The sequence below is a fragment of the Coregonus clupeaformis genome, chromosome 7, assembly GCF_020615455.1.
Source record: "Coregonus clupeaformis isolate EN_2021a chromosome 7, ASM2061545v1, whole genome shotgun sequence".
In the NCBI taxonomy this organism is placed as follows: domain Eukaryota; kingdom Metazoa; phylum Chordata; class Actinopteri; order Salmoniformes; family Salmonidae; genus Coregonus; species Coregonus clupeaformis.
Window position 1 is genome coordinate 59,476,082 of NC_059198.1, and position 20,057 is coordinate 59,496,138.

The following is a 20,057-nucleotide window of genomic DNA, read 5'->3' on the forward strand; positions in this document are numbered from 1 at the left end:
GGGGGGGGTGAGTCTCAGATGAAACTGACTCGGAGGCCGTGTGAGCCAAAGCACTGTGGGGACTGACCTGTGGTTCGGAGAACACCTGCTGGATGTTGTTGATGGGGCCGCATGGCACGCCTGTCCCTTCAAACCTCCTCAGCCACTCGCCCGTCACCTCTTCCAAGAACCTGGGAGCCGGGGAGGTAGAAGAAAGGGGGGTTGTGGTTTGAAGGGACCGCAAAGTGAAGCTTTCAAAATTACAGCAGAGGACGAGGAGTAGGAGGCCACAGCTGGATCTGATCCAGAGACACAACAACTGCAGCAGGTGTATGTGGTCATATGTAGGCCCTGCGCTCAGCCTCCTGCCTTGCCCTCGATCGCAGAATATCCTAAGATGGCAAGAGTGAGGCACTCTCTCTCTCGCACTCGCTCTCTCTTCACCCACAACCCCCAGCAGTTTTTCACTCACCACACACATACACATAGGTGCGCACACTCGCCTACACACATGGACTTCGGGATAAAGAAACACTTGCACGATTTGCATTTTGTGCAGACAAAGAAAAGTATGCACCCAAAAACAATACACTGCTGTCCGATAAGGCCTCGCAGCTGACAACTTCTTCGCGTGACATGCTTTCATTCTACCTGGCGGGGAGGAGGTCCCATGTGGGATGCGGTGATAGGCAGCAGGTATTTCACATACTGTTCAGACACAGAGGTCGTGTCTGAATACCCGTACTAGAGGCATTTTGTGTATTAAAAAAGTTGTTGTTTTAGTATGTGAAATAGAAAAAAATATGTATGCTTTAAATGCCAGGATGTCATACTAATTTCTGCTTTTCATCTAGTACAATTCGCTGCACACTATTGAGGAAGAGAATTGTATTTCGAGACCCATGTGTGTCTGACCACAGCTGACAATCAGCTCTGGGGACGCGCTCTACCAAAATGAACAAATGGCGGGAATCAACACAATTGTGCATTAGATTACACATTCTAAGTAGGATGAGCCTAGAATGTTTGTTATTTGTTGCTTACTGCATTAGCTTTTACTAAACAGTACGTTCTACATAGTATTTAGTAAAATGAGTACACAATATGCAGTATAAGTAAGTAGTAGGCAAGCCAGATTTCGGACACGGCCAGTGTCACATAACGAGCCAACCTCCTCCGGTGGTGTTAGATAACGTCCCCATTGCTGAATGTCTCTGATCCCATCACGCCCCTTGACCTCTTCGAGAGGAAACAGCCGACTGGGCCTGGGGCCCGACTAGGGATTTTCATGACGAAGCGACTGGGAAGGGAGGGCAGATGAAAACATCTGTGTGAGTGATCTCCGTGTCCTGTTGCCTTTTCTCTACGCCACGTCCGTTACAGCCTCTATGGCCAAACTGAGGACTTGCAGACTTACCGAAGAACACATGAATATAGATGAGGCAAGCCGCCAGCTATATTTTATAAATGTTTGCCATATCTCAGATTTTTTGGGGGACTTTGTTTACTGTGAAGGAGGACGCTTTACCTCTGGGAGAGGATGTGAAGCAGCTCTTGGCGGTGCTGCACTCTGAGTGTGTTGCTTTTATAATTGGGCTCCTCAGACAGATGATTCAGGCCCAGCACCTGGAAACACAAAGTCAATATTAAGTCACTTGGGAGGGATTCTGGGTGACAGTTCAGTGATACGAGTAGCACTGTGAAATGCTAACCAAAATACTTCGACAGGAAAGATTTATCTAAATAAAATATAAGCCCTATGTGCAATTGCAAAATTATGTATTTTATGCTGTTTGATAATGCGTGCGGGGAAATGCTACTTACTTTGCACACTTTGACAAACTGCTTGTCGTTGCCCGCAGCCACAACCAGGTATCCATCTTTGGTTCTGAAACCCTGAAAACAAGATACATATACACTACCAGTTATTTTTACAATTTTCTACATTGTAGAATAATAGTGAAGACATCAAAACTATGAAATAACACATATGGAATATTGTAGTAACCAAAAAAGTGTTAAACAAATCAAACTCTATTTGAGATTCTTCAAATAGCCACCCTTTGCCTTGATGACAGCTTTGCACACTCTTGGCATTCTCTCAACCAGCTTCACCTGGAATGCTTTTCCAACAGTCTTGAAGGAGTTACCACATATGCTGAGCACTTGTTGGCTGCTTTTCCTTCACTCTGCAATCCGACTCATCCCAAACCATCTCAATTGGGTTGAGGTCGGAGGATTGTGGAGGCCAGGTCATCTGATACAGCACTCAATCAATCTCCGTCTTGGTAAAATAGCCCTTACACAGCCTGGAGGTGAGTTGGGTTATTGTCCTGTTGAAAAACAAATGATATTCCCACTAAGCCCAAACCAAATGGGATGGCGTATCGCTGCAGAATGCTGTGGTAGCCATGCTGGTTAAGTGTGCCTTGAATTCTAAATAAATCACAGACCATGTCACCAGCAAAACACCCCCACATACAGTGGGGAAAAAAATTATTTAGTCAGCCACCAATTGTGCAAGTTCTCCCACTTAAAAAGATGAGAGAGGCCTGTAATTGTCATCATAGGTACACGTCAACTATGACAGACAAATGGAGAAAAAAAATCCAGAAAATCACATTGTAGGATTTTTAATGAATTTATTTGCAAATTATGGTGGAAAATAAGTATTTGGTCACCTACAAACAAGCAAGATTTCTGGCTCTCTCAGACCTGTAACTTCTTCTTTAAGAGGCTCCTCTGTCCTCAACTCGTTACCTGTATTAATGGCACCTGTTTGAACTTGTTATCAGTATAAAAGACACCTGTCCACAACCTCAAACAGTCACACTCCAAACTCCACTATGGCCAAGACCAAAGAGCTGTCAAAGGACACCAGAAACAAAATTGTAAACCTGCACCAGGCTGGGAAGACTGAATCTGCAATAGGTAAGCAGCTTGGTTTGAAGAAATCAACTGTGGGAGCAATTATTAGGAAATGGAAGACATACAAGACCACTGATAATCTCCCTCGATCTGGGGCTCCACGCAAGATCTCACCCCGTGGGGTCAAAATGATCACAAGAACGGTGAGCAAAAATCCCAGAACCACACGGGGGGACCTAGCGAATGACCTGCAGAGAGCTGGGACCAAAGTAACAAAGCCTACCATCAGTAACACACTACGCCGCCAGGGACTCAAATCCTGCAGTGCCAGACGTGTCCCCCTGCTTAAGCCAGTACATGTCCAGGCCCGTCTGAAGTTTGCTAGAGTGCATTTGGATGATCCAGAAGAGGATTGGGAGAATGTCATATGGTCAGATGAAACCAAAATAGAACTTTTTGGTAAAAACTCAACTCGTCGTGTTTGGAGGACAAAGAATGCTGAGTTGCATCCAAAGAACACCATACCTACTGTGAAGCATGGGGGTGGAAACATCATGCTTTGGGGCTGTTTTTCTGCAAAGGGACCAGGACGACTGATCCGTGTAAAGGAAAGAATGAATGGGGCCATGTATCGTGAGATTTTGAGTGAAAACCTCCTTCCATCAGCAAGGGCATTGAAGATGAAACGTGGCTGGGTCTTTCAGCATGACAATGATCCCAAACACACTGCCCGGGCAATGAAGGAGTGGCTTCGTAAGAAGCATTTCAAGGTCCTGCAGTGGCCTAGCCAGTCTCCAGATCTCAACCCCATAGAAAATCTTTGGAGGGAGTTGAAAGTCCGTGTTGCCCAGCAACAGCCCCAAAACATCACTGCTCTAGAGGAGATCTGCATGGAGGAATGGGCCAAAATACCAGCAACAGTGTGTGAAAACCTTGTGAAGACTTACAGAAAACGTTTGACCTGTGTCATTGCCAACAAAGGGTATATAACAAAGTATTGAGAAACTTTTGTTATTGACCAAATACTTATTTTCCACCATAATTTGCAAATAAATTCATAAAAAATCCTACAATGTGATTTTCTGGAGAAAAAAAATCTCATTTTGTCTGTCATAGTTGACATGTACCTATGATGACAATTACAGGCCTCTCTCATCTTTTTAAGTGGGAGAACTTGCACAATTGGTGGCTGACTAAATACTTTTTTTCCCCACTGTACATAACACCTCCAGCTAGTGCACACGATGCCATACACGTGGTCTGCTGTTGTGAGGCCGGTTTGACGTACTGACAAATTCTCTAAAATGACGGAGGCGGCTTATGGCAGAGAAATGAACATTCAATTCTCTGTAAACAGCTCTGGTGGACATTCCTGCAGTCAGCTGCCAATTGAACGCTACCTCAAAACTTGAGACATCTGTGGCATTGTGTTGTGTGACAAAACTGCACATTCTAGAGTGCCCTTTTATTGTCCCCAGCACAAGGTGCACCAGTAATGATCATGCTGTTTAATCAGCTTCTTGATATGCCACACCTGCCAGGTAGATGGATTATCTTGGCAAAGGAGAAATGCTCACTAACAGGGATGTACACAAAGTTGTGCACAACATTTTAGAGAAATATGACTTTTGTGTATATGGAACATTTCTGGGATTTATTATTTCACCTACTGAAACATGGGGCCAACACTTTACATGTTGTGTTTATATTTTTGTTTAGTGTAGTTACAGTGGCTTGCGAAAGTATTCACCCCGCTTGGCATTTTTCCTATTTTGTTGCCTTACAACCTGGAATTAAAATAGATTTTTTGGGGGTTTGTATCATTTGATTTAAACAACATGCCTACCACTTTGAAGATGCAAAATACTTTTTGGGGTTAAACAAACAAGAAGACAAAAAAACAGAAAACTTTAGTGTGCATAACTATTCATCCCCCCAAAGTCAATTACAGCTGCAAGTCTCTTAGAGTATGTCTCTACAAGCTTGGCACATCTAGCCACTGGGATTTTTGCCCATTCTTCAAGGCAAAACTGCTCCAGCTCCTTCAAGTGAGCTCCGTGGGCTGTTCAAAGTTTCAGATATTTTTTTATAACCCAACCCTTATCTGTACTTCTCCACAACTTTGCCCCTAACCTGTTTGGAGAGCTCCTTGGTCTTCATGGTGCCGTTTGCTTGGTGGTGCCCCTTCCTTAGTGGTGTTGCAGACTCTGGGGCCTTTCAAAACAGGTGTATATATACTGAGATCATATGACACCTAGATTGCACACAGGTGGACTTTATTTAACTAATTTTGTGAATTCTGAAGGTAATTGGTTGCACCAGATCTTATTTAGGGGCTTCCTAGCAAAGGGGGTGAATAAATATGCACACACCACTTTTCAGTTTTTGATTTTTTAGAATTTTTTGAAACAAGTAATTTTTTTCATTACACTTCACCAATTTGGACTATTTTGTGTATGTCCATTACATGAAATCCAAATAAATTCAAATTACAGGTTGTAATGCAGCAAAATAGGAAAAATGCAAAGGGGATCAATACTTTTGGAAGGCACTGTATATAGTTATGTTGTATTTTGAGTGGAACATCCCTTTAAGGTTTAGTAACCCCTCTAAAAGTTCCATGCAGATTCAGAACAAGAGACCTTGAGTTCACCATCCAGATGTTCTCAGGGGAACCAATCAGGCTACTGATCTGGACATTACTTGGTTTGCCAAGACACCCTAAATGATATGGTAACAGGTATAGAGGACAAAACAACAAGAACAGATAACAACAAGGAACGTCTGGCCCTTGAACCGAAACTTCCTTGAGAGTTCGGTGGCCAAACTTCAACAGAGATCCAGTAGTTTCTTTCCCAGTTCCCACACACTACTTCAAGAGACAAAACAGTCATGAACTTCCCTCTTTCAGTCTTGCATTTATTGACAGTGCTGTCTCGACGGGGAGTGATTTAAAAGGCATAACCCTGCAACCTACCGGCTACCCCTCCATGTTTTTCCCACCCACCCTCACTCTGGAGTAAATCAAGACATTCTTCATTGTTTGTCTGGGGTGATAAACCTTAAAACAAAGCTTTGATTCATGGTGCTATCCCCTTTTAGCCCCCACATTTTCGCAGCTCATCTTCCTTGCCAGCCAGTGGGACAAAGGGGACTAGGGAACAAAGTGCACAGACAGTGGTTAATGAGATTTTGTTTTGACAAACTTTTAGCCATCAGATTAAATTATTTCTAATGGTGGAGGACTGTTGTGGAAAAGAGAGGGGAGACAAACCAGTTTCCCACTGGGCCCAGACAATCACTCTTTAAACTGCTCTGCAACACTTTAGACTCAGACAACTCTGCAGATAGACAGGCCCAGTTTGATGCCTCTCTGACCTAATGCAGGTTCCCTTGATTGTCCTCCCCCTAGGGCACCTCACATGCTGGCATGAATCCTGAACGGGAATGGACAGCAAGGAACAACAGTGTTAAAATGGAGTTGCCCGTTTCTGTGGCTCATTGGACAATAGGCTCAGCTCACTTTACTCACAGAACAGCCTGATGATAATGTTTGGTTTTCATGGTAATAATACATGTGTGTTAATTATAAAAAAAATAATAAAAACATGAAATATTTAACAAAAAACAACATTGAGAATATATTGAATATGAACTCAATTACAAACCTGGACAACCTTTCACATTCTAACAACTGGTTTCCTTGGCAAAATGTATTATCCCTCTGAATGGGCCACAACACAAAATAATCCTCCAGTCCCATAATTCCCATGCTACATCATTTATAATAGGTGAAACATTTTATTACTAGAGTGTTTGATGTTCTCAATTTTGCTAAGTAACCTACGCAAGCCCTGAAGCCCAAGCCCAAGCCTTGGAATTAGTATCTTGTTCGAACGACTTAATTGTTATTTTGTCTAATTAGGTCTAATTTGTTATGCAGCTTGTCAGACCGTGTAATGGTTGCTGCAGCCATTCATTCACTGATTCCATCCATTGATATGAATATTCATTGACAGTTCTTTGATAGCCTAAAGCAGGGCTTCTTTTGAATGCCAGAGCATGTAACTGAGCATAATTTGAGCAGATTAAAAAAATTGTGCCGCCTTTCTCTCCCACTCTAATTACACTCTGGTACTGCTCAGCAACAAGCTCTGGGCATGCTTTGCCTAGCATGTTTCTTTCCTTTATCACTATTCTTTTAATTAAGCCTATTCGGTTGTAATTATTTAGCCTACCCCACGCACAGTAGGCTATATCTAGCTTATATTCTACTTTCTAACATTAGGATCTGTCGTTTCTATTTTGAAAGACTTCAAATGTATTAACAGATGTTTTAGGTATGCAATACAAAGGCTACTGTAAAATGTATGTATATTTTCTTTGAATAGAAACACCATAATATCAATCAATTAAGCTAAAATATCTCAAATAAATCGTAAATAATAAAAGGCCAGTATCAGCTTCTTTTCATGAATAAAAGGGAATAAATAATCTCAAACTGCAGCGGTCAAATGATTTGCACACAAGCAAGCATCAACAAGCTTCACATGTGCATTGAGTGTGGGAAATGTGCTCTACAAATTAAATGGCTGTAGCAACCATTACACGGTCTGACAAGCTGCAAATTAGGCCTAATTAGACAAAATACTAATTATGTCATTCAAACAAGATAATAAGTTGTTCAAATGACTTAGTATCTTGTTTGAACGACTTAGTATCTCCTTTGAACGACGTAAAAAGTAATTCAAACAAGATACTAAGTCTTTAAAAAAATAAATAAAATGCCTTGGGCTTCAGGGCTTCTGTAATAACCAGCTAACGAACTTAAAAACAGTTTGGATGAAACATCAACAGCCCTAGGTAAGTAAAAAAAAAAACATATGAGATTCTGGTAGTAGTAACAGTATCTAACCAATAAGGTTTTGAGCTGAGCTGGGCCAAGAAAGCCACATGGCTTGGGAACACCACCCTGCTTGCTTTTTGGGTCCAGGTCGTCTTCTCAAATGACTCATGAGCAGTCTGAGAAGAAACCATAAAGGCAAGCTCAGTCTCTGGCAAAGGCTGGGAGAAATTTGTTTTACCGTTTTCTTTTTAACACCTGAAAAGGTTTTTTCCAGGATGCTTTGATTGGCACTAGAGTCATGAAACAAATTGTAATGAATTGATACAAGGTTTTTCCAGGACAATATGTGCCACAGCTTGCCACTTACAATGTAACCGAATTTGGCAATATTCTGCTTTCACTGGTACAGCAATGGGCTGTCAAATCATCCACTGGGTTAACATTTATTTTTATTTTTTTACATTTCTGTCATTTAGCAGACGCTCTTATCCAGAGCGACTTACAGTTAGTGAGTGCATACATTATTTTTTTTATTTTTCATACTGGCCCCCAAGGGAATCGAACCCACAACCCTGGCGTTGCAAACGCCATGCTCTACCAACTGAGCTACATCCCTGCCGGCCATTCCCTCCCCTACCCTGGACGACGCTGGGCCAATTGTGCGCCGCCCACGCTGGGTCTCCCGGTCGCGGCCGGCTACGACAGAGCCTGGATTCGAACCAGGATCTCTAGTGGCACAGCTAGCACTGCGATGCAGTGCCTTAGACCACTGCCCACTCAGGAGGAAATGTTAAGATGCAAATCAAAACTATAATGATGATATAATATTAATGAAATAATCCTGAAGCCAATTCAAAACAGTATGGGACTGGATATTTTTTTGTTGTTGTCTATTTTGTATATATTTCTCAATTTTTTACTTTCATTCTTTAACTAAATATACTTTCCTGCAACCCGCCTCACCCAACGTGGAAAGGATTCTATTATTTCTTTATAACTTTCATCAAGAACCGTAAGCTGAAAATAGTGGCTACCTGTTATTAGTCACCGTTAGCGTCTTCACCACTGTCCGTGGCCTACACTATCAACCAGCCAGCTCTAGCTCTAGCCTGGACAATTCGTCGGCCAGTCTGCACAGCGTGCTATCGACCCAGCGTGCTATCGACCCAGAGCTTATTGGACTTTCTGCCGGAATCACTGGACCCTAGCGCCGGATCATCACAACCAGCTAGCTAGCTGCAACCTGTTGTTGGCTGATTACCATTACCATTGCCCTATAGCACGCACCAGTTAGCCTTGAGCTAGCCTCAGGCCCATCTCCCGGCTATCTACCTCTCTGTCAACCGGACGGGACCTCCTAGTGTTGACACTGAGCCCCGCCGATCCAACACGACTGGTTTGCCGACGAAATAGTCTGATGTGGTTTCAACAGGCTTCCCGTTGCGACGACCACGAAGATCCATCTGCCAGCCCCGGCCCGCTAGCACACGCAAACTACAACTGTGCTCCCTGCTAGCTGTGCTGAAACACCAATTTGAACTGCTCTCGGACTCACATATTGCTGTTCACTGGACCTTATGATCACTCAGCTGCACAGCTGATGCCTGCTGGACTGTTCCTTTACACGGTACCCTGTCCTGTTTATTCTGTTTAGTCTTAGCCCAAACGTTATCGCTATTTCCAGTTGTGTCTTAGCTCTCTCTAATAACACATGTGACTGCTTTATGCCTCTCTCCCATGTCAATTATGCCTTGCCTATTGCTGTTTGGGTTAGTTCTTATTATACAATTTCAATGTATAACCCCTAGTCCCTCTCAAACTGCCTCATATAGTTCCTTTGTTCCTCCCCCCATACACGCCGAGACCGGCTCAATCGATGCCTCCAATGACGCTATCTCTTTCATTGTTACCCAACGCTTAGGGTTACCTGAACTGTACTCATATCCTTCCATATCCTTTTCTGTACATAATGCCCTGAATCTTTTCTACAACGCCCGGAGAACTGCCCCCTTTATTCTATGTACCCAACGCACTAGAAGACCAGTTCTTAAAGCCTTTAGTCGTATCCTTATTCTAGTCCTCCTCTGTTCCTCTGGTGATGTAGAGGCTAACCCAGGCCCTGCAGCCCCCAGTATCACTCCTACTCCCCAGGAGCTATCATTTGTTGACTTCTGTAACCGTAAAAGTCTTGGTTTTCTGCACATAAATATCAGAAGCCTCCTTCCTAAGTTTGAGTTATTCACTGCGTTAGCACACTCCGCCAACCCTGATGTTCTAGCAGTGTCTGAATCCTGGCTTAGGAAGGCCACCAAAAATTCTGAAATTTCCATCCCCAACTATAACATTTTCCATCTAGATAGAACTGCCAAAGGGGGTGGAGTTGCAATCTACTGTAGAGATAGCCTGCAGAGCTCCATCATACTATCCAGGTCTGTGCCCAAACAGTTTGAGCTTCTACTTCTAAAAATCGACCTTTCCAGAAATAAATCTCTCACTGTTGCCGCTTGCTACAGACCCCCCTCAGCCCCCAGCTGTGCCCTGGACACCATATGTGAATTGATTGCCCCCCATCTATCCTCAGAGTTCGTACTGCTTGGTGACCTAAATTGGGATATGCTTAACACCCCGGCCATCCTACAATCTAAACTAGATGCCCTCAATCTCACACAAATTATCAACGAACCTACCAGGTACAACCCTAAATCCGTAAACATGGGTACCCTCATAGATATCATCCTGACTAACTTACCCTCTAAATACACCTCCGCTGTCTTCAACCAGGATCTCAGCGATCACTGCCTTATTGCCTGCGTCCGTAACGGGTCCGCGGTCAAACGACCACCCCTCATCACTGTCAAACGCTCCCAAAAACACTTCAGCGAGCAGGCCTTCCTAATTGACCTGGCCCAGGTATCCTGGATGGATATAGATCTCATTCCGTCAGTAGAGGATGCCTGGTTGTTCTTTAAAAGTAATTTCCTCTCAATCTTAAATAGACATGCCCCATTCAAAAAATACAGAACTAAGAACAGATATAGCCCCTGGTTCTCCTCAGACTTGACTGCCCTTGACCAGCACAAAAACATACTGTGGCGTACTGCATTAGCATCAAATAGCCCCCGCAATATGCAACTTTTCAGGGAAGTTAGGAACCAATATACACAAGCAGTTAGGAAAGCAAAGGCTAACTTTTTCAAACAGAAATTTGCATCCTGTAGCACTAACTCCAAAAAGTTTTGGGACACTGTAAAGTCCATGGAAAATAAGAGCACTTCCTCCCAGCTGCCCACTGCACTGAGGCTAGGAAACACTATCACCACCGATAAATCTACAATAATCGAGAATTTCAACAAGCATTTTGCTACGGCTGGCCATGCTTTCCACCTGGCTACCACTACCCCGGCCACCAGCTCTGCACCCTCCGCTGCAACTTGCCCATGCCCCCCCCCCGCTTCTCCTTCACACAAATCCAGACAGCTGATGTTCTAAAAGAGCTGCAAAATCTGGACCCCTACAAATCATCTGGGCTAGACAATCTGGACCCTTTCTTTCTAAAACTAGCCGCCGAAATTGTCGCAACCCCTATTACTAGCCTGTTCAACCTCTCTTTCGTAACGTCTGAGATCCCCAGAGATTGGAAAGCTGCCGCGGTCATCCCCCTCTTCAAAGGGGGTGACACTCTAGATCCAAACTGTTACAGACCCATATCCATCCTGCCCTGCCTTTCAAAAGTTTTTTAAAGCCAAGTCAACAAACAGATCACCGACCATTTCGAATCCCACCGTACCTTCTCCGCTATGCAATCCGGTTTCCGAGCTGGTCATGGGTGCACTTCAGCCACGCTCAAGGTCCTAAACGATATTATAACCGCGATCGATAATAGACAGTACTGTGCAGCCGTTTTCATTGACCTGGCCAAGGCTTTCGACTCTGTCAACCACCGCATTCTTATTGGCAGACTAAATAGCCTTGGTTTCTCAAATGACTGCCTCGCCTGGTTCACCAACTACTTCTCAGATAGAGTTCAATGTGTCAAATCGGAGGGCCTGTTGTCTGGACCTATGGCAGTCTCTATGGGGGTGCCATAGGGTTCAATTCTTGGGCCAACTCTTTTCTCTGTGTATATCAATGACGTCGCTCTTGCTGCTGGTGACTCTCAGATCCACCTCTACGCAGACGACACCATTTTGTATACATCTGGCCCTTCATTGGACACTGTGTTAACAAACCTCCAAACGAGCTTCAATTCCATACAACACTCCTTCAGTAGCCTCCAACTGCTCTTAAACACTAGTAAAACTAAATGCATGCTCTTCAACCGAACGCTGCTTGCACCCGCCCACCCGACTAGAATCACTACTCTAGACGGGTCTGACCTAGAGTATGTGGACAACTACAAATATCTAGGTGTCTGGTTAGACTGTAAACTCTCCTTCCAGACTCACATTAAGAATCTCCAATCCAAAGTTAAATCTAGAATCGGTTTCCTATTTCGCAACAAAGCCTCCTTCACTCATGCTGCCAAACATGCCCTCGTAAAACTGACTATCCTACCGATCCTTGACTTCGGCGATGTCATTTACAAAATAGCCTCCAACACTCTACTCAGCAAATTGGATGTTGTCTATCACAGTGCCATCCGTTTTGTCTCCAAAGCCCCATATAATACCCACCACTGTGACCTGTACGCTCTTGTTGGCTGGTCCTCACTACATATTCGTCGCCAAACCCACTGGCTCCAGGCCATCTATAAATCACTGCTAGGCAAATCCCCGCCTTATCTTAGCTCATTGGTCACCATAGCAACACCCACCCGTAGTCTGCGCTCCAGCGGGTATATCTCACTGGTCATCCCCAAAGCCAACACCTCCTTTGGCCGCAATTCCTTCCAGTTCTCTGCTGCCAATGACTGGAACAAATTGCAAAAATCTCTGAAGCTGGAGACACATCTCCCTCACTAACTTTAAGCATCAGTTGTCAGAGCACCTTACCGATCACTGCACCTGTACACAGCCCATCTGAAATTAGCCCGCCCAACTACCTCATCCCTATATTGTTATTTATTTTGCTCATTTGTACCCCAGTATCTCTATTTGCACATCATCTCTTGCACATCTATCATTCCAGTGTTAATACTAATTGTAATTATTTTGCACTATAGCCTATTTTATTGCCTTACCTCCATAACTTGCTAAATTTGCACACTGTATATTATATGTATTTCTGTTGTATTTTTGACTTTGTTTTGTTTTACCCCATATGTAACTCTGTGTTGTTGTTTTTATCGCACTGCTTTGCTTTATCTTGGCCAGGTCGCAGTTGTAAATGAGAACTTGTTCTCAACTGGTTTACCTGGTTAAATAAAGGTGAAATAAAAAAAATAAAAAATAAATACGGAAGTAAAGCAGAAGAGGTCATCACTTTACATCATATTGTGAACTGTGTGCAGAGAAAGAGCAACAGATGAAAGAGAAGGCTGCAAAAACGGTTTCCTATGAGGGTCCTTCTGAAGTCGCCCACTTCCGTGGAACCAGTTTAATGTCTCTCCTCCTCCTCCTTCTCCTCCTGCTCCATAAAAGTCACTAGTCAATGCTACACACAGCTACAGGCAAAGAGTTAAAAACAAGAGGAGAACCCGTCTCCTTGATCCTAAAACCGGATACCCTGTTAAGCAGGCCGCATCCCCTCTCATGTGTGGACTGGAACTGGCCGCACTGCACATAACACACAGCCCAACCATAACCCAAACCAAAGCTATTATTTCATCCCAGGCCCAGGGGGAATGGTATTATGGTAGAGTGTACACATAGGGACTGCCGCTACAAGGGCCACTCATTGGACCAAAGATACTGCCTCTGGCCTTAATATATCATGTTCACACAATAAGACACAACCCAATGAATTTACATTATCCCTCCTACTAAAAACAGATGTGCAGGGACATAAACTGAACATGTATATCAACACTGACATTCAGAGAGAATAATATAGTTAAATTAAATTCTCAAACTGGCAATATATGCATGTAAGGGATGCACAGAAGCATTTGAAAACACGCACACTGAAACAGATTCATAGCATTTACTTATTTAAACATACAGAATCACAACAATCATGCCTATTCCCACACACTAACACACCACATTGAAAGATATGTTCCTTCTTTTATTATTCTATCCCAATACGGAGGCCAAACGGTTATGGGAAAGATAGAAATTATGGCCATTCCCACAGTAGGCCTACTTGCGGCGAATAAAACACAGCTATCAAATTACATGTAAATGTCCGATGGAAAACCCCCATGATTAATTCTCTGATAAACCTAAAATCTTTCTGTCCACAGATATGCCTTATTTTGTGGTCAAACTCCAATAACAGAATTAAAATAAAATGCATGATCCCTGTTGTGCCATAATAAATATACAGCTGACTAAATTTGGCACATCGTCCTTTTCTGTTTGCAAATGTGTGTTCTAGTTGAGAAGACATCATATAACCAGATTACTACCAACTAGTCTGTTACAAGCAGGTAAATACGTATTATTCATGACGAGATGAAGACATCAAATCAAATCAAATGGGGGGGGCAGTGCAAATAGTCCGGTAGCCATGATTGGCTGTTTAGGAGTCTTATGGCTTGGGGGTAGAAGCTGTTGAGAAGTCTTTTGGACCTAGACTTGGCACTCCGGTACCGCTTGCCGTGTGGTAGCAGAGAGAACAGTCTATGACTAGGGTGGCTGGAGTCTTTGACAATTTTGAGGGCCTTCCTCTGACACCGCCTGGTATAGAGGTCCTGGATGGCAGGAAGCTTGGCCCCAGTGATGTACTGGGCCATACGCACTACCCTCTGTAGTGCCTTATGGTCGGAGGCCAAGCAGTTGCCATATCAGGCGATGATGCAACCAGTCAGGATGCTCTCGATGGTGCAGCTGTAGAATTCTTTGAGGATCTGAGGACCCATGCCAAATCTTTTCAGTCTCCTGAGGGGGAATAGGCTTTGTCGTGCCCTCTTCACGACTGTCTTGGTGTGTTTGGACAATGATAGTTCGTTGGTGATGTGGACACCAAGGAACTTGAAGCTCTCAACCTGTTCCACTACAGCCCCGTCAATGAGAATGGGGGCGTGCTCAGTCCTCTTTTTTTTCCTGTTGTGTCGTCGGCAAACTTAATGATGGTGTTGGAGTCGTGCCTGGCCATGTAGTCATGGGTGAACAGGGAGTACAGGAGGGGACTGAGCACGCAGGTGAAATACATATTTCAGTTGTTAGAGACAGAGGCTTAAGACATGTTAAGAAAACGTCCTTATACAACCAGCATCTGACCACAACTTCATAAAACACACCACAAAATTAATAACTTAATTTTAGTCTAAAAATGCATAAACATTTAGTTTTTTCTACATCGATAGAATATCATTCCTTCCTACAGTACTTGACAATATTGCTCTCACATGGACACAGTCAAACACAGGAGATACATTTTAAAAAGAGGCATCAATTATTTGCTGTGTTTGGGCAAGACCTGACCTCTGGTGCCGGTATTCATGTATTATCACTACAGGCTCTAAATCCAGAAGAATTATCCAGACAAGTGGTGTCACGGTCGTCTATGTCGTCCAAGTATGACCAAGGCGCAACGTGTCCAAGAAACATGACTTTATTAATCAAAGTAACCAAATACAAAACAAAAGACGACTCAAATGAAGTCCACGGTACAACAGACCGAAAACGGAACAAAAACCCACCAACACACAGTGAAACCACAACAGTTTAAATATGGCTCCCAATCAGAGATAACGAGCCGACAGCTGTCACTCGTTACCTCCGATTGGGAGTCACATGAATAATCAAGAACCACCACAACATAGAAATGAACACCTAGAAACCAACATAGAAATACACCCAAAAGAAAATGAACAACCCTGGCTCAATAATCAAAGTCCATGGAGCCAGAGTGTCACAGTACCCCCTAAAGGTGCGAACTCCGGGGCGCACCAGCATACAGTCTAGGGGAGGGTCTGGGTGGGCGTCTGTCCATGGTGGCGGCTCTGGCACTGGTCGTGGTCCCCACCCCACCATAGTCACTACCCGCTTACGTAGCCTCCTCCAAATGACCACCCCCAACTAAACCCCACAGGATTAAGGGGCAGCACTGGACTAAGAGGCATCACCGGACTCAGGGGCAGCACCGGACTAAGGGGCAGCACCGGGCTAAGGGGCAGCACCGGGCTAAGGGGCAGCACCGACTAAGGGGCAGCACCGGGCTAAGGGGCAGCACCGGACTAAGGGGCAGCACCGGACTAAGGGGCAGCTCCGGACTGAATGGCGGATCCTGGCTGGTTGGCTCTGGCTGATCCTGGCTGGCTGGCGGATCCGGGCTGGACGGCTCTGGCGGATCCTGGCTGGACGGCTCTGGCGGATCCTTGCTGGACGGCTCTGGCGGATCCTGGCTGGACGGCTCTGGCGGATCCTGGCTAGACGGCTCTGGCGGATCCTGGCTAGATGGCTCTGGCGGATCCTGGCAGGACGGCTCTGGCGGATCCTGGCTGGACGGCTCTGGCGGATCCTGGCTGGACGGCTCTGGCGGATCCTGGCTGGACGGCTCATGGCTGGCTGACGGATCTGGCTGCTCATGGCTGGCTGACGGATCTGGCTGCTCATGGCTGGCTGACGGATCTGGCTGCTCATGGCTGGCTGACGGATCTGGCTGCTCATGGCTGGCTGACGGGTCTGGCTGCTCATGGCTGGCTGACGGATCTGGCTGCTCATGGCTGGCTGACGGATCTGGCTGCTCATGGCTGGCTGACGGGTCTGGCTGCTCGTGGCTGGCTGACGGATCTGGCTGCTCATGGCTGGCTGACGGATCTGGCTGCTCATGGCTGGCTGACGGATCTGGCTGCTCATGGCTGGCTGACGGATCTGGCTGCTCATGGCTGGCTGACGGATCTGGCTGCTCATGGCTGGCTGACGGATCTGGCTGCTCATGGCTGGTTGACGGATCTGGCTGCTCATGGCTGGCTGATGGTGCTGGCTGGGCGGCTGGCGGTGGAGGTGGACCCCAGCCTCGGATTGCGGATCATCACCTCCAGCAGGGCGGCTCCCATCTGCAGGAGCTGCTCTTGCTGGCCCCGAACCTGGGCTTCCAGTCTAGTATGGGCTGCGTCGGCTCCTGCTGATTCCATAGCTGGTGTATGATTCTGTCTGGCGGAAGGCTCTAGCGGCTCCTGTCTGGCGGAAGGCTCTAGCGGCTCCGGTCTGGCGGACGGCTCTGAAGGCTCATGGCAGACGGGCGGCTTTGCAGGCTCAGTACAGACGGGCGGCTTATGCAGCGCTTGGCAGACGGGCAGTTCAGACGCCATAGGGCAGACGGGCAGTTCAAGCGCCGTTGGGCAGACGGCAGTTCAGGCGCCGTTGGGCAGACGGCCAGTTCAGGCGCCATTGGGCAGACGGCAGACTCTGGCCGGCTGGCGACGCACCCCGTAGGCTTCGTGCGTGGAGCAGGAACAGGCCGGGCTGGGCTGGTGACGCACCCCGTAGGATTCGTGCGTGGAGCAGGAACAGGCCGGGCTGGGCTGGCGACGCGCACCGTATCCCTGGTGCGAGTGGCCGGAACAGGCCGGGCCGGGCTGGCGACGCACATCGTGGACCTGGTGCGTGGAGTAGGAACAGGCCGGTCCGTACCGGGAACACACACCACTGGCCTTAACTGGGGATCAGGAACGGGCCGGACCGGACTGGTAACACACTTCAGTCTCTCACGCCGTGCCACAACAACTTCCCTCCCTCTACTCGCCAATGGCTCCCGTAATCCGATAGCCTTCTCTCCACATCTCCCTGTGGCAGCCTCCTGCTGCCCAGGCGCCCAAGCCATGTGCCCCCCCCCAAATTTTTTTTGGGGTTGCCTCTCGTCCTTCCGACGATGGCCCTGCTGACGCCGTTGCTCCTCTCCTGCCAGGTTCTCCCCCTTCATCGCCCTCCGGTACCGGACGGCCTCCTCCTGCATAATCTGTCCCCAGCCGAGGAGGACATCCACCAGCGTTCTCTCCATACCTGGCGCTTCCTCCCCAAGAAATTCTTGGGTAGTACTCTCGGGCTTCCAGCCTTGCCTCCGTGCTGCCTCCTCATATCGCCGCCTCTCGGCTTTAGCTGCCTCCCGCTCTTCACGAGGACGGCGATATTCTCCCGGTTGATCCCAAGGCCCCTTACCATCCAGAATCTCCTCCCATGTCCATGAATCCTTTATGGGAGTCCATAAATCCTGTGTAGGTAGGTCCTGTTGCCGCTTGACACGCTGCTTGGTCTTTTTGTGGTGGGTTTTTCTGTCACGGTCGTCTATGTCGTCCAAGTATGACCAAGGCGCAACGTGTCCAAGAAACATGACTTTATTAATCAAAGTAACCAAATACAAAACAAAAGACGACTCAAATGAAGTCCACGGTACAACAGACCGAAAACGGAACAAAAACCCACCAACACACAGTGAAACCACAACAGTTTAAATATGGCTCCCAATCAGAGATAACGAGCCGACAGCTGTCACTCGTTACCTCCGATTGGGAGTCACATGAATAATCAAGAACCACCACAACATAGAAATGAACACCTAGAAACCAACATAGAAATACACCCAAAAGAAAATGAACAACCCTGGCTCAATAATCAAAGTCCATGGAGCCAGAGTGTCACAAGTGGCAAGGTTTGGACCAACTCTCCGCCCATCTATCTGCAGTTAATCTCCCCAAGAGTAATCACATCAGTAAAAAGGAAACCAAAAAAAAACTGAAATCAAAGCTGAACTGGCCTGGCTGGCTGCCATTTCTGGCAATGATATTTAAATAAATCCATTGATGTATCTCCAACATATCTGTCATTATAACAACATATTTTGACTGGGACACTCTACCACTTAAACAATACACAGTGTAACCCAGAGTGCTCAACAGGCAGATGGGACAGAATAATATAAATACGCCGCTCAGCTCAATGTAAAATAGAAATTACAACATTGATTTGGATGAGGAACCAAGGAAAAAAACTCATATTTATTGCCCCTATTCTAAATGTAATCCAAGTTGTAAATACACTAACGGCTAAGTACAGGAAATCAGGGGAAAAACTAAACCTCAAGCAAAATAGCCATTTTGTACCACAAGAATAATGTAAGGACAAAAGTAAGTTCAACCATTCTTTACATGACACATCTACCTCATTTATCTATCCAATGGTAGTCGCTCTGATTGGTTTACTAATTATGTTTATGATAATTGTCTAAATAGCATTCTATAACATAAAAAACACTACAATCAAAATGGAACAACATTTATAAACATTACAACCGTATCATGAGGATTTTGGCATAAATCTCTATAACGAGGTGCAGTGTAAAAATAATAATTATTGAGATCAAAATGGAGTGCTCTGTTCCTCCCTGTGTCTTTGCTTATTAAAAAGAGTAGTATGAGAGACTTGTGCTCACTCAAGCCTCCTCTGCAAGCAACCTGAACCAAGGCCAACCTGAACCAAGGCCTCTGGAACTCATTCTAATGCTTTTCTCCCCTTGATTTGAACTCAGACACTTGCCAGCTCAAACAGCTCTTACTGGGAGAGTTACGGACGTGTACCACGGTAATTGTGTCAGGTCTACAAGGGTTGAGGACCTTTATCTGGGGTGGAATGGTCCAAGGCCAGATATATATTTATATGATAATCAAACATCAAAACAAGTGCAAGGCTACTTACTGTAGCAGGAATATAGAAAGTAGTACCGTAATTGAGTCACAATAAACATTGTAATAGCTAGTTGCCTCTTTATGGCTCTAAACACACAATGCACATACAAGTATGTCCTTAACTTTGCATTCAGTGGGTTAGCAAACCAGCACGTGCTGCCAACAGACTTTAAAACCACTGTTGAGCCTGCCAGGCCAAGCGTTTGCAACTTCATTTTAACATTTAAGTGAGTGCATGGCATGTTTAGCACAATACATGTGATAAATATTGGATTGTATAAATAAGACAAAATGGACTATTAAGAACAACCAGGGAGGTAAATCTGATTACTCCCATACGAGGTTGCTATTTTAGTAGCCTATGGAGGGACGATTTCTTTTCGACATGATTACGATAATTCTCTATAACTGTATAATTGGCATGATAAGTGCATCATGGTAATTGTGTACTATTTAAGAAAGTGAAATTTGCAACGTGTTTATGGCATACACTTAGATACAGCTGCTGTATGCACCATGTCTACGGTTCAGCCTCTAACAAAGAAGTTCACTACTTGAGCCCTCCAGGCCCACAGTTAAAGGCTTTACAGGACCCAGAGCTGCTGGAGCCAGAGCCAACAAAACAAAGATCAGCAC

General features: G+C 45.5%; 1 protein-coding gene across 8 annotated transcripts in view; it reads right to left on the reverse strand.

Moving 5' to 3' along the window:
- sugct (succinyl-CoA:glutarate-CoA transferase) overlaps positions 1–20,057 on the reverse strand; it is a 249,022-nt gene that overhangs the window by 166,602 nt on the left and 62,363 nt on the right. For all 8 annotated transcript variants that reach the window (XM_041881048.2, XM_041881050.2, XM_041881052.2 and 5 more), the window contains 3 exons: positions 1,804–1,875; positions 1,508–1,605; positions 68–170 (listed from right to left, as the gene is read on the reverse strand). In XM_041881048.2, the coding sequence (XP_041736982.2) occupies positions 68–170; positions 1,508–1,605; positions 1,804–1,875 (273 nt within the window). The remainder of the gene's footprint in view (positions 1–67; positions 171–1,507; positions 1,606–1,803; positions 1,876–20,057) is intronic.